The 13,298-nt window shown below is 40.6% G+C and overlaps 1 protein-coding gene across 2 annotated transcripts in view; it reads left to right on the plus strand.

Annotated features, from left to right (window-relative positions):
* nt5c3a (5'-nucleotidase, cytosolic IIIA) overlaps nt 1-12,513 on the plus strand; it is a 28,153-nt gene extending 15,640 nt beyond the window's left edge. For both annotated transcript variants that reach the window (XM_068032609.1, XM_068032610.1), the window contains exons 3-9: nt 1,511-1,580; nt 6,138-6,184; nt 6,265-6,350; nt 7,992-8,081; nt 9,791-9,953; nt 10,833-11,033; nt 11,812-12,513. In XM_068032609.1, the coding sequence (XP_067888710.1) occupies nt 1,511-1,580; nt 6,138-6,184; nt 6,265-6,350; nt 7,992-8,081; nt 9,791-9,953; nt 10,833-11,033; nt 11,812-11,913 (759 nt within the window). In that variant the 3' untranslated portion in view covers nt 11,914-12,513. The remainder of the gene's footprint in view (nt 1-1,510; nt 1,581-6,137; nt 6,185-6,264; nt 6,351-7,991; nt 8,082-9,790; nt 9,954-10,832; nt 11,034-11,811) is intronic.
* Nucleotides 12,514-13,298: the final 785 nt, after the last annotated feature.

Here is a 13,298-nt window from a genome sequence, read left to right on the forward strand (position 1 = left end):
GCTTTAAAAACCTATTATGGTGGTATGATCTGATATTTGATTTGGTCCCCTCTCCCACTCTCTTTGACTGCATCACTGGCCTTGGTTTTCATCTAGTGGCCTCGACTTAAAAAGAAATATAGGCATACTTACCTACCTTTTCATGTATGAAAACCCTATCAATTACATAGATTTGTGTAATGGAGTGTTTTCCTACATGAAATGTACTGAGTGTTTTATTCTGAAACATCAAAACCTGCTGTACTGCAAATGTATCTGAACAATTTAATCCTGATATATTGTGGGCAAAGTTTTTGTGACAGTATAAATACAACAACGTGCATTTATGTGGACACTTTAATGGAGAAAGTGCCTAAAGGTGTTCACAGGTGTGAAATGGATGTTGAGCATTAAGAGAATTAAAAGGACAAACGAGACAGAGGGATGTTTGTAAGAGGGTGGGGGCGATTGGAGGGAGGGAGAGGTGACAAGAGTGTGGCAGAGATGAGTGAGGTTCTGTCACCAGTGGTGAAGGGGAGGGATTTGCACAAGAGACCAGTGGCAGAGGACTAAAGGGAACAGCTTGGAATGTAGGGCTGGAGGTTTATAGGGTTTTGATAACCATTTCTGCTGGCAGGAGGGTTGATAATCAGAGAACACCAATTTAAGATAATTGGCAAAAGAGCCAGAGGTGAAATGAGAATTTTTTTTATGCATTGAGTAATGATATGGAATGTCTGCCTGAAAGGATGGCGGAAGCAGATTGAATAGTAATTCACAAGAGAATTGGGTAAATACTTGAAAAAGAGAAACCTACAGGAGAAGAGCTGGCAAAGGCACAATGGGCCAAATGTGTTGTATGATTCTGTGACAGTATGTGAAGCACCACTTCATTTTAAGTGTCATATTTACATTCCATCTATAAAATAGCAAAGTTTAATAACTATAATGTTACAAATACATGTTTTGTAAAATAGGTTATTGTAGCACAGATTACAAAAGTACAATTTGTTTCTAAATGTGACATTCTTTAGCATGTTGGTCACCTTATTAATGAAAACTTTGTGGTTTGGGTTTAGTTTCACCGTAACTTTTACAGAATTACAACACTGAAGCGTCTTGTGGGCATGTCCCTCCTTTTTGACTTTGTGGGCCATGTAGGTTTATATGGGGTCAAATGTATAGTATTAATCAATTAGCCATTCATTTGCATATATGACAAGCTGCTGATTCTGGTGTCCTGATTCATAGTTTATCTACCAGTGAGGCAAAGGTGCTAAGAACAGCCCTTTCTATTCCTTCACACCTACAGATTAAAGCATATGAGAAATATAAATGCAAATACAACTGAGGTGCCTGGGTTCGACTTGGATAGACAAAAGCCTGGGGTCAGGTCATGTGACTAGAGGCCAAAGTTTGGACACCTTGATCTAGTAAAGCATTGTATCCAGTACTTTATAATATGAATAATGTAAGTGTGCAGCAGTTTCCAATACTAATTGTCTTTTTAAATGCTCTTGATGTTTGACAGATAATCACAGATTTTGATATGACACTAAGCAAGTTCTTCCACAATGGGAAAAGATGTCCAACCTGTCACAGTATGTACTTTGATGTGATGACAAAATTCTGTGGCCAGGTGAATTAGTGCCTTCATCTTGTCAGGGAACAGGAGATTTTTGCCCATAGAGCTCTCAAACCTGTCATCTCAATACTGAGCTTTCACTAAATTGCATTGTTCATTCCTGTCACAGGGTACTTTTGGTTCATTTTCAAAGTGGGTTTACTGATGCTCTTGTATTGGTATTTTTAAGTTGCTGAGGAGATTGGCTAAGCCAGTGTGGTGGTCAGCTAACGGAACCATGCACCAGCTCCAGTTTAACAGCTGATGACTCCCAATAAGCTAATGTGTATCATGACATGTATTAGAGCCTGTCTGGTTTTACCATCAATCCAACTCATCAGGTTGATAGTCTTTTCATCCTTCTGGTCAAATGTTCTACGTCAACAAGGCTGGTGTGTCTATCCCATTTCATTTTTAATGAGATTTTCCCATTAATGTGGCAGCCTGTGACTCCCGTTTCACTGTGTCCACTAGTGACGTCGTTGGGCAGATTTATCACCTTCATTTGATTTTTGTTTTCATCCACCATTTGCAAATTGCAGTGGTCCTACCATTGCTCTGCCCAGGAACAGCGAACTGAGCACAGATCATCGCAGATCTTCCTGGTCTGCATGACCCTGTTTACTGTTATGTGTTAGGTTACTGGAATATTGGTAGCCTGCGATCAGTCATGATAAAATAACTTTCCTAATCATGCATGTAGAATAGAACATTGCCTCAAGTTGGGGGGGCGGGGGGGTGGGGAATGTTAAAAGGAATTTAGTTGTAGTAGGGGACAGTAGGGGAATAGATAGAGTTCTCTGAAGCCAAGAGCATGAGTCCCAAAGGCTGGGTTGCCTGCCCGGTGACGACATCTTGGGACTGAACAGTAACTTGGAGTGGGATGGGAAGGATTCAGTTTATTTATTTTAAATTTTATTTATTTAGAGATACAGCACTGAAACGGGCCCTTCGGCCCACCGAGTCTGTGCCGACCAAGAACCACCCATTTGTACTAACCCTACAGTAATCCCATATTCCCTACCACCTACCTACACTAGGGGCAATTTACTGTGGCCAATTTACTTATCAATTTACTGGTCACAGGGAGAACTTGCAAACTCCGCACAGGCAGTACCCAGAATTGAACCCGGGTCCCTGGAGCTGTGAGGCTGCCGTGCTAACCACTGCGCCACTGTGCCGCCCAGTTGTCATGGTTCACGTGAGTACTAACAACATAGATAGGACTAAGAGGTTCTGCTAAGAGAGTATGAGCAGCTAGGGGCTAAATTAAAAAAACAGAACCACAAATGTAATAATCTCTGGATTATTGCCTGAGCCACGAGAAAATTGGCCTAGGGTAAATAAGATTCGAGAGCTGAATGCGTGGCACAAAGACTGGTGTGGGAGAAATGGGTTTCAATTCATTGGGCACTGGCACCAGTACTGGGAAACAAGGGAGCTGTACCATTGGGATGGTCTTCACCTGAACTGCGCTGGGACCAGTATTCTGGCAAATTAGATAACCAGGACAGTTGCGAGGGCTTTAAACTAAATATTGGGGGGTGGGGTGGAGGGTTCACATGAGGGGAGATTTGGAAAGTTAAAGAACAAGGCAATAGTGCAGGGTAATGATACAGGTAATGAGAACCTGAGTTTGACAGGAAGGGACAGAGCGTACAAACACATGATTGCACCAGCAAATAGGTTAGAGCAGGGAAAAATGGTAAGACAGAATGCTCGCAGCATTCGTAACAAGATGGATGAATTGATAGCACAAATAGAAATAAAGGAAGATAGTGTGATAGCCGTTACAGAGACGGGATTGCAAGGTGACCAAGGCTGGGACCTGAATATTGAAAGGTATTTGATATTTCGGAAGGACAGGAGGAAAGGAAAAGGAGGTGAGGTAGGACTGTTTGTAAAAGATGAGGTCGGTACAAAAGTGAGAAATAATCTTGGTTCAGTTTGGGTGGCGATAAGGAACAGCAAAGGAAAGAAGTCACTCGTGGGAGTAGTTTATTGGCCTCCTAACAGTAGCTACAAAGTAGGGCAGAGTATACGTCAAGAAATATTGGGGGCTTGTAAGAAAAGCACACCAATAATCGTGGGTGATTTTAATCGTCACATCAATTGGACAAATCAAATTGGCAAAGTTGGTCTAGAGTTCATAGAGTATATTCGGGACAGTTTCTTAGAACAACGTGTTCTAGAACCTGCCAGGGACCAGGCTGTTTTGGACTTGGTAATGTGCAATGAGACAGGATTAATTAAAGACCTCATAGTAAAGGATCCCATAAGCAAGAGTGATCATAACATGATAGAATTTCACATTCAATTTGAGGGTGAGAAATGTGGGTCCATAGCTAGTGCCTTAAACTTAAAGGCAATTACAAGGGTATGAAGACAGATTTGGCTAAAGTGGACTGGGCAAATAGGTTAAAAAGTAAGACGGTAGAGAAGCAATGGCAGACATTTAAGGAGATATTTCATAACACTCAACAAAGGTATATTCCATTGAGGAAGAAAGACTCTATCAGAAGGATGCACCATCTGTGACTGACTAAGGTAGTTGAGGGTGGTATCAAATTGAAAGAAAAGGTGTACAACGCTGTGAAGATTAGTGGTAGGCCAAAAGTTTGGGAAAATTGTAGAAACCAGCAAAGGATGACTTAAAAAAAGGGAGAATTTGGAGTATATGAGAAAACAGCAAGAAATATAAAACAGACAGTAAAAGCGTCTACAAATATATAAAAAGGAAAAGGGTAGCTAAAGTGAGCATTGGTCCCTTAGAGACTGGGGAATTAATAATGGGGAAACTAAGAAATGGAAGATGCTTTGAATAAGCATTTTGTATCTATCTTCACAGTAGAAGACTCAAAAAGTATCCCAAGAGTAGAATGTCAGGAGGCAAAAGGAAGGGAGGAACTTTTATCACCAGAGAAAAAGTAATGGGAATACTAATGGGACTAAAGGCTGACAAGACCCCTGGATCTGATGGCCTGCATCCAAGGGTCTTGAAGTGATGTATTGGTTATAATTTTCCAAAATGCCCTAGATTCTGGAAAGGTCCCAGCAGATTGAAAAACCACAAATGTAACACCTCTGTTCAAGAAAGGAGTGAGGCAGAAAGCAGGCAACTATAGACCAGTTATCTGAAAGTCTGTCATTAGGAAAATGCTAGAATCCATTATTAAAGAGGTAGTAGCAGGACATCTAAAAAATCAGAATACAATCAGGCAGAGTCAACATGGTTTTATGAAAAGGAAATCATGTTTGACAAATTTATAAGGGTTCTTTGAGGATGTATGAAGCAGGGTGGATAAAGAGGAACCAGTAGGTGTAGTGTATTTGGATTTCCAAAAGGCATTCGATAAAGTGCCACATAAAAGGTTACTACACAAGATAAGAGCTCATGATGTTGGGGCTGATATATTAGCATGGCTAGAAGACTGGCTAACAGTAAACAGAGTTGGGATAAATGGGTAATTTACAGCTTGGCAGACTAACTAGTGGAGTGCCACAGGGATCAGTACTGGGGCCTCAACTATTTACGATCTATATTAATGACTTGGATGAAGGGACTGACTGTATTGTAGCCAAATTTACTGATATGAAGATAGGTAGGAAAGCAAGTTGTGAGGAGGATATGAAGAGTCTGCAAAGTGATAGGTTAAGTGAATGGGAAAAATTTGGCAGATGGAGTATAATGTGGGAAAATGTGAGGTTGTCACTTTGGCAGGAAGAATAGAAAAAAAGCAGAATATTTAACTGGAGAGAGATACTGCAGAAGGTTCGGCAAGTAATTAGAAAGGCAAATGGAATATTAGCCTTTATTGCAAGGGGGATGGAGTATAAAAGTAAGGAAGTATTGCTACAACTATAGGGCATTGATGCAGACTGCACCTAGAGTACTGTGTACAGTTACCTTATTTAAGGAGGGATATACTTTCGTTGGAAGCAATTCAGGGAAGGTTCATTAGGCTGATTCCTGGGATGAAGGGTCTGTCTTATAAGGGAAGGTTGATCAGGTTGGGTCTATGCTCATTGGAGTTTAGAAAATTGAGAGGTGATCTTATTGAAACATATAAGATTCTGATGGGGCTTGACAGGGTAGATGCTGAGAGGATGCTTCCCTTGTGGGAGAATCCAGAACTTAAGTGCACAATTTCAAAATAAGGAGTCTCCCATGTTAGACAGATGAGGAATTTCTTCTCTGAGGGTCGTTGGTGTTTGGAATTCTCTTCCTCAGCAAGCAATGGAGGCTGAGTCATTGAATATATTCAGGGCTGAGTTAGACAGATTTTTGATCTATAAGGGAGTCTAGGGTTATGGGGGCAGGCAAGAAAGTGGAGTTGAGGCCACAATCAGATCAGCCATGATGTGGGGCCGAATAGCCTACTCCTGCTCCTATTTCTTATGTTCTAAACAAATATTAACCCCAGCTATATCAAATGGACTATAATTAGAGTTTGAAATTATGCAGTTGATTTTTAATATATATACATATTTAGTTAAACATTAATAATCCCTTCGACCTTTTTTATTTTGACAGATATCATTGACAACTGCAAGTTAATCTCAGAGGACTGCAGGAAAAAGGTATTTGTTTCAACAAAAAAACCTTATTTTCTTTCATGTGTCATGCTTTCATTTCTCATTTGTATTTTTATTTTGTGTAGTTGTTCCAAATTAGGAATAAATATTATCCAATTGAAGTTAATCCTGCTATTAGTGCTGAGGAGAAGTACCCTTTCATGGTTGAATGGTAAGTGTTTTCATACAAGTGCTGAATCTGAAAAATAGTTGTATCTTCATCTAATAATAAATAATCTAATGGTTTGTCTTGCAAAATGATGGCTGCAATTGTGAACAAAAACTGTCAGTTTCTCTCATTAAAGTAATATTACTGTCCTTTCCAAAAGTGGCATTTTTGGTCATTTGTTCTTGGGATTTGGGCGATGCTGCCAACACCACATTTATAACTGTTACCTTGAGTGGGTCTTCCCGTGTGAAGGTGGCAATTTGTTGTGAGTGGCCAGCTAGGTTACATCAGAGAGAATTAAGAGTTAGCCTATGGCCCTATGACTGCAACCTGAGCAGGACTGTTGAGAATTCCTTCATCGTTCCAGCTTGTACTCAGTGCCAGCAGCTGCCTTGGGGGACCTTGGGGCTACGTGCATTCACGCTGCTACTGGTCCAGCAATAAAAATAAATATGAAATTTACATAATTGAAGCAAAAGGGGTATTTTGTTTAACAAAGTGGCTCCTTGCAACGCTGTGGCCCGCTGATGTCATTAGAGTGCTCCAAGCTGCGCAAATGGTCTCCTGTGCTTATGTCCTGCCTTGCTAGGACTAACAGGTGCACGTGCAGAAAAACGCTCTCTCCCACCCCCCTCAGCCACTCACTCCAGACTGCTCGCTCCGCCCCACCACCCTCTCCCACTATCCGGCTACTCCCGTCCCGCTCTCCGGCTGCCCGCTCTTTTCTGCCCCTCCCCCCCCATATGCTAGCTCTAAGCCGCGGAACGCTTTCCTCCTCTCGGCCATTCGCTCCGCCCGAAGAAGCAAAGCGGGCCGTGAGGGGTGACGGGGCGATGTAGGAACAAGTGGCTGAGAGGAGGGGAGCAGCGCAGCCTAGAGCTAGCGGCTGGAGAGCGGGATGGCACTGAAACCTCACAGAATTACGGAGGGTGTGCAACATTGTCAGAGGTGCTATCCTTCTGTTGAGACATTAAACAGCGCAATGTTCTCCATGTATCAAACATGTCCATTGCGTGCTGCCATGGGTTGAAGTTGTTTTTCTGTGATAAATTGAGCAGCGCCATCTTTAATCCTGGCAGCAGCCTGAACGTCGCGGACAGTGCCGTTTAAGTGGATGAGGCTGCATTTGCTCATGTGCTAGTACAGGGCCACTTAGTGGTTGCATTGCATCAAACACAGCCTTTGTTTAAACCATAAATTATTTCTTTTAAGTCTGCTAATGGTGTAGGAAATCCCTTCCATTTGTAGATTTTCTTGTGCCCCTTTGCTCTGACAGCCTCAATTTAACATTCTGATTGAAACCGATGTTGCAGGTGTATGCAAGTGATTGGACCTACAACTTGTATAGTGTGCAATCTCCAAATCAAAGACAATATAAGTTCCTTGATCAATTCTTTTTTAATGTATGGAATGAAGGTGCAGTCAGTTTTAAATTACGTTTTTGTTTTACTGGCCTTTGAGACTGGCCTGCTAAATGTTTGTGTTTTGTTATTTACAATTCAGTTTTTGATTGGCAACATAACTAAGTATCTCTAGAATGAGATGAAAGGAATTCCTTCCTCAAGTTCTCCATGTTTTTTTTTTAAATGTGTTTCTGGTATTGTATGTACCAATAGCTTTCAAAATAAAAACTCTGTTGTGCAGGTGGACAAAAGCCCACAATTTACTGATTGAACAAGGTATTGAGAAAGGGAAACTGGCTGCGGTGGTGAGGGAATCGGACGTGATGCTGAGGTACTGCAAGGGCTTCAGATGAGGTGGAAGGTGAAATCTGTGATTAGCGCAGAAATTTTAAATTACGCGAGCAATTCATTCCAGCATTGCATCTCATAACTAGAATAAAACATTTATAAGTATTTATACTAATCTCAAATAGATTGCTACACAGTGTGGTTATGGGATCTTCTGGTAGTATGTTCTGCAGTGTTATACTGTTCTAAAAGATTCTGTATGGGTATTTTAGAGACTTGAACTTCAAAATGGACAGGGAGAGCTCCTTGGACAGTTCAGGTGTCAGTTGAAGTTACAGTAAAATATTTCACATATCAGTTCATATATTTGGAAGAGCATTTTCAGTGCTCGCCGATATGGTTTATTACCTCCCAGAATATTATTTTAAAATTACTTAAATACGAAATCTTAAGAATTTGCCTCAATTCTACATAATTAGAACATAGACCATTACAGCGCAGTACAGGCCCTTCAGCCCTCGATGTTGCGCTGACCTGTGAAACCGTCTGACCTACACTATTCCATTTTCATCCATATGTCTATCCAATGACCACTTAGATGCCCTTAAAGTTGGCGAGTCTACTACTGTTGCAGGCAGGGCGTTCCACGCCCCTACTACTCTCTGTGTGAAGAAACTACCTCTGACATCTGTCCTATATCTATCACCCCTCAACTTAAAGCTATGTCCCCTCGTGTTTGCCATCACCATCCGAGGAAAAAGGCTCTCACTATCCACCCTGTCCAACCCTCTGATTATCTTATATGTCTCTATTAAGTCACCTCTTCTCCTCCTTCTCTCTAACGAAAACAACCTCAAGTCCCTCAGCCTTTCCTCGTAATTGTGTACTGACCTTCAGTTGAAGTTGTTCATAATGTAGAAACTGCCAGGTTTGATTGGAAAATGTTGCAGCATTGTGTTGCACAGTTCTCTCCTATTGAGAAACCTTAGAAAGGATTAGTGCTGAGATCAGCATGGGCTCAATGGGCTGAATGGCCTGCTCTTGTGTTCCTATGATTCGACCTCCAGATGTCTCAAGTTCACGAGCTTTTATGGCAAAATAGTATGAAGAAATTTGTGTCCAGATAGGGAGAAGACAGGCTGTATAAAAATGCCTAATTAATAACGAGAGGAGTTGTGTGAAAGCATAGATTTCTGATTGTGTACATTGCTTAATTGACTTTGAAGATAATCTGTGCTTTGCCTGGAGGGGGTATTTTGTACCGATTGTGCTACTGAGCTGAAATTTGCAAAAGCATACTTACTCTTCCCCCTAGAAGATACCTTCAGCCTCCTCCTATCATACAACTCTGTGCATGTTGTACATCATCCCTGACTACGGGGCATATGATTGAATTATTTCTATATCTCTGCCAGTGTTGCTGTTGAAATTTGCTAATAGGAACTGTTTGAAAATGTGGCACTGGGTGACTCCCCTTCCTTCGTTCCAAATGGTCGATTTGACTGAGATCAAACATACTGATGGAGAAGTGCAGAGTTATGCCGTTGTCCGAGGGTCTGCAACATTATGAATGTCTTTCGATGGTGTAATTTTTAAGCCTTTTGTTATAAAATAAAGCAAGTGTCTATTAATAAATGCAGTGACTGGCCCTTCCTATAAGAGTTATGATAGCTGTGGTTTCTTATATTTAAAAAATTGTTGAACCAAATTTGGTTTGAATTTTGTGACTTGAAATGTGTTGTACCATTCCAGAGATGGTTATGAGCTGTTCTTCGATAAGCTGAATGAACACAACATCCCAGTATTCATATTTTCAGCTGGTATTGGTGATGTACTAGAGGAGATTATTTCCCAGGCCGGTGTCTTTCACTCGAATGTGAAAGTAGTCTCCAACTTCATGGACTTTGATGACTCGGTAGGTTGGTCATCTTAATTCTCTGCGTTGCCATACTTTGCAATATTGGCAAGTTAATAATCCAGTGCAAGACAGAACTTGGATTACAACATGACTAAATTTCAAAAGTACTTCATCGGCTATAAAACAGTTGGTGACGTCCTGTGATTGTGAATGGTCCGATATAGCCCCTGTGAAATATGTTTAATTAGCAAAGTGATTATTGACAACACAGCCAGACGTCATCTGACTGCGCCAACCTGCACACATGCGCAAATGGGCTCCTGCTGTCTGTGCGTGTGCTGCGTTCCGCATTGCCAAGACAGGTTGGCGCATGCGCAAATGACATCATCGCGTAATTGCCAGGACTGGTTGGCGCATGCGCAGATGATGACATCGCGTAACACTGGGGGGGGGGGGGGGGAAGAGAGAGCTGGGGGGAAGCAGGGAGAGAGCAGTGGAAGACCTTGGTGCGGGTGTGCTCTCCTCCTCCCCCCACCCCCTTGCTTTCTCCCTGCTTGCTCTCCCTGTCCAGCCATTGTGTGCTGCCATGTGTTTACATTGCCTTTGTGTGATTATTTGAGCAGTGCCATCTTTAGTACTGGCAGCTGCCTGAACGTGGCAGGCTGTGAAGTTTTGGTTGAGTAGGCTGCATTTGCGCCATTGCAGCTCCACCTAGTGATTGCGTTGTCAGCAAATGCGGCCTTTACTCAGATCTGCTGAGCCACATTTTTAAACACAGTTGTTATTTTTAACAGATGGAAGGCACACAGTTTTTAATCAAAATAAGTCATCCTACATTTTAAGACCTCATGATAGCTGGAGTGTTGCTATTAATTGAAAAAGGCAACCTGCCTGGTGAGATCACCAAAGTAATTGAGCTGAGCTTTCTTATTTCAGGGTGTTCTGAAAGGCTTTAAAGGTGAACTCATCCATGTTTACAATAAACACAATGGAGCCTTAAGGAGCTCTGAGTACTTCAACCAACTGAAGGAGAACTGTAACATCATTCTTCTGGGCGATTCATTGGGAGACTTGAGTATGGCAGATGATGTTCAAAATGTCGAAAGCATTCTCAAGATTGGATTCTTAAATGATAAAGTAAGAAATTTGATGACAAATCATGAATTTTTAAGTTCTAATTGGGTCAGTTGAAATCTGTAAAATTTTTCGACGCTTGTGCTATTTTTATCAAATATGCAGATATTTGTCAGAATAAAGTAGCAGAACCTCGGTGAGCCGATGCATTTACCAAATTGAAATTGGACCTACTGTTCTGCAGTATTTTAGTAATGAAGTGCTGAAGTGCCAGTGCTGGGCATGATTTTATGTAATGTACAATTGTACAACAGCAGCAAGTCAGTGGCTGTAGCACTGCCATTTACTTTGGCCACGGAACTATTTTGACTTTCTACAGGTTTGGATGGCTTGTTCTAAATTTGGTATGGCAAATATAAATTGTGCTGATACAATCAACCAGACATTAGTTCAATATGCAGTGGGAGGAGAGTTACAAACGTGCAAAATTGCATAAATTCCATTGGTGTACTTGTTTGAAAATGCAGATTAATATGCACATTAAGATTCACAATTCTGTTTGCCAGCTGTTCTCCATTTTGCTGTTTAGTGTTTCTATTTTGAAGGAGTGGATGTAAATTCATTATCCATATGATAGAAGTGAGTAGCTTTGCAAGCATACTGCAGTCTAAATGCATTGTACTAGTGCCTTTACGCCTCTTGATCATTTAAAGTTAATTTCTTGTAATTAATTACATAGCAAACTAATCTTTAGATTAGCACCATTCACTGACCACTATATCTTATCTAGCATCCAGGATATACATATCTCTAAACTTGAGTTTTTTTTAAATGTGCATAGGTGGAAGAATCTTTAGAAAAGTACATAGACTCCTACGATATAGTACTGGTGAAAGAAGGGACGTTGGATCTGACCAATGCTATCCTTCAGAAGATCCTGTGATGAGAACTGAAGACATCCAAGCCTGTGGGAGCTTGCTACTGAAATACTCTTCTACCTTTTGTGTTTTGTAATTGAACAGCCCCATTTATTGAAAATGCTGCTCAGTCTTCAACATCTTGAATTGAAGAAAATGTGTTCTTACAATTTGCACGAAAGTAACAATGATGTGTCCTCACAATTAATGAAGAGAATTTTATCTGTACTTTACTAAGATACAGTTATACAACTAGGTTAGCCACAGGCAGATTTAAACTACCTCTAGGTGTAATAGTTTAAATTCTGACTTTAACATTTTAAAACATTTCCATGAGTGGTGGTGCAGTATATGTTTAATAAGGTTTGAGTAATGTCAGCTTAGTGTACTGAATGGCCAAATTGCCTACATATAACTATCACAAGTTGTTCTATCCACAAGATGTGCACTGAGGCAGTTTTTATATTTGTTTTGCAAATAGTAGTTGTAGATAATTCTGAGGGTACTTTTTGTTTATTTGGTTATACCTTGTGTTGCCTATCAAACATAGTCAACTGTATATTTAAAAACTAATGATGTACATGAAAAGAGTTATACAGTGCATTAAATTGGAGTTTTTAACATTGGGTCTGCTTTCTTAAAGCCCTTAATTTACTGCAATAAACTCTGCCACTATCTTTTTGTTTAGAAGTTTTTCTACTGCCCTCTTTTGATATTGTATGTTCAAATCAACCTTGCTGAAACTACATTCAACAATACAATTAACAGAGCAGATATAATCTGTCTCATTTAAGTAAGGTGATCAGACAAGGCTGACGAGGCCACATTCAACAATAAAATTAGCAAAATACAAGTGGTACTCTTGAGGTTCATGAGATCCAATCAGCTTACAATAAAATCTCTCCGGTGAAGGTGACATGACTTTAATTTCTCATCAGTCATTCAATCCAACAGCAAAACAATTTGCTTGGAACTTAAGAACAAATACCCCTTGACCTCTTAAAGGGAATCAACCTGAGTTTTCTAAAGGGATATGGAACAAGCACTTCCACACATGCAACAGTTACTGGCTACACTGGATTCAGCAGTTGATGCAGTTAACAAGTTGTTTTGTATTTTGAGTCTGCAATTTTGGTAACATTACAATGAAATCCATCAACCTTTCTGTGACTGTCTCTGCTTAAATGAAGCAGATGTGATACATCACCCCAAGTATCTCCAAAGATGCTTCATCCTTAATAGTAGGACTTGGTTTAATGATTTCCATCATCCAGACTTTAATTCCCTTAGTGTGCAACCCTGTGAGAAATTGGTTAAATTAATTTCATTGTTACGACCAGGTGAGGAAGGGGTCTCGGACTCTTTTGCCACTTCACTTCTCTGGTTTGAACGCAACAAGGTTTATTCTTTT

Source organism: Heterodontus francisci, chromosome 5 (genome assembly GCF_036365525.1).
Source record: "Heterodontus francisci isolate sHetFra1 chromosome 5, sHetFra1.hap1, whole genome shotgun sequence".
Taxonomy (NCBI): Eukaryota; Metazoa; Chordata; class Chondrichthyes; order Heterodontiformes; family Heterodontidae; genus Heterodontus; species Heterodontus francisci.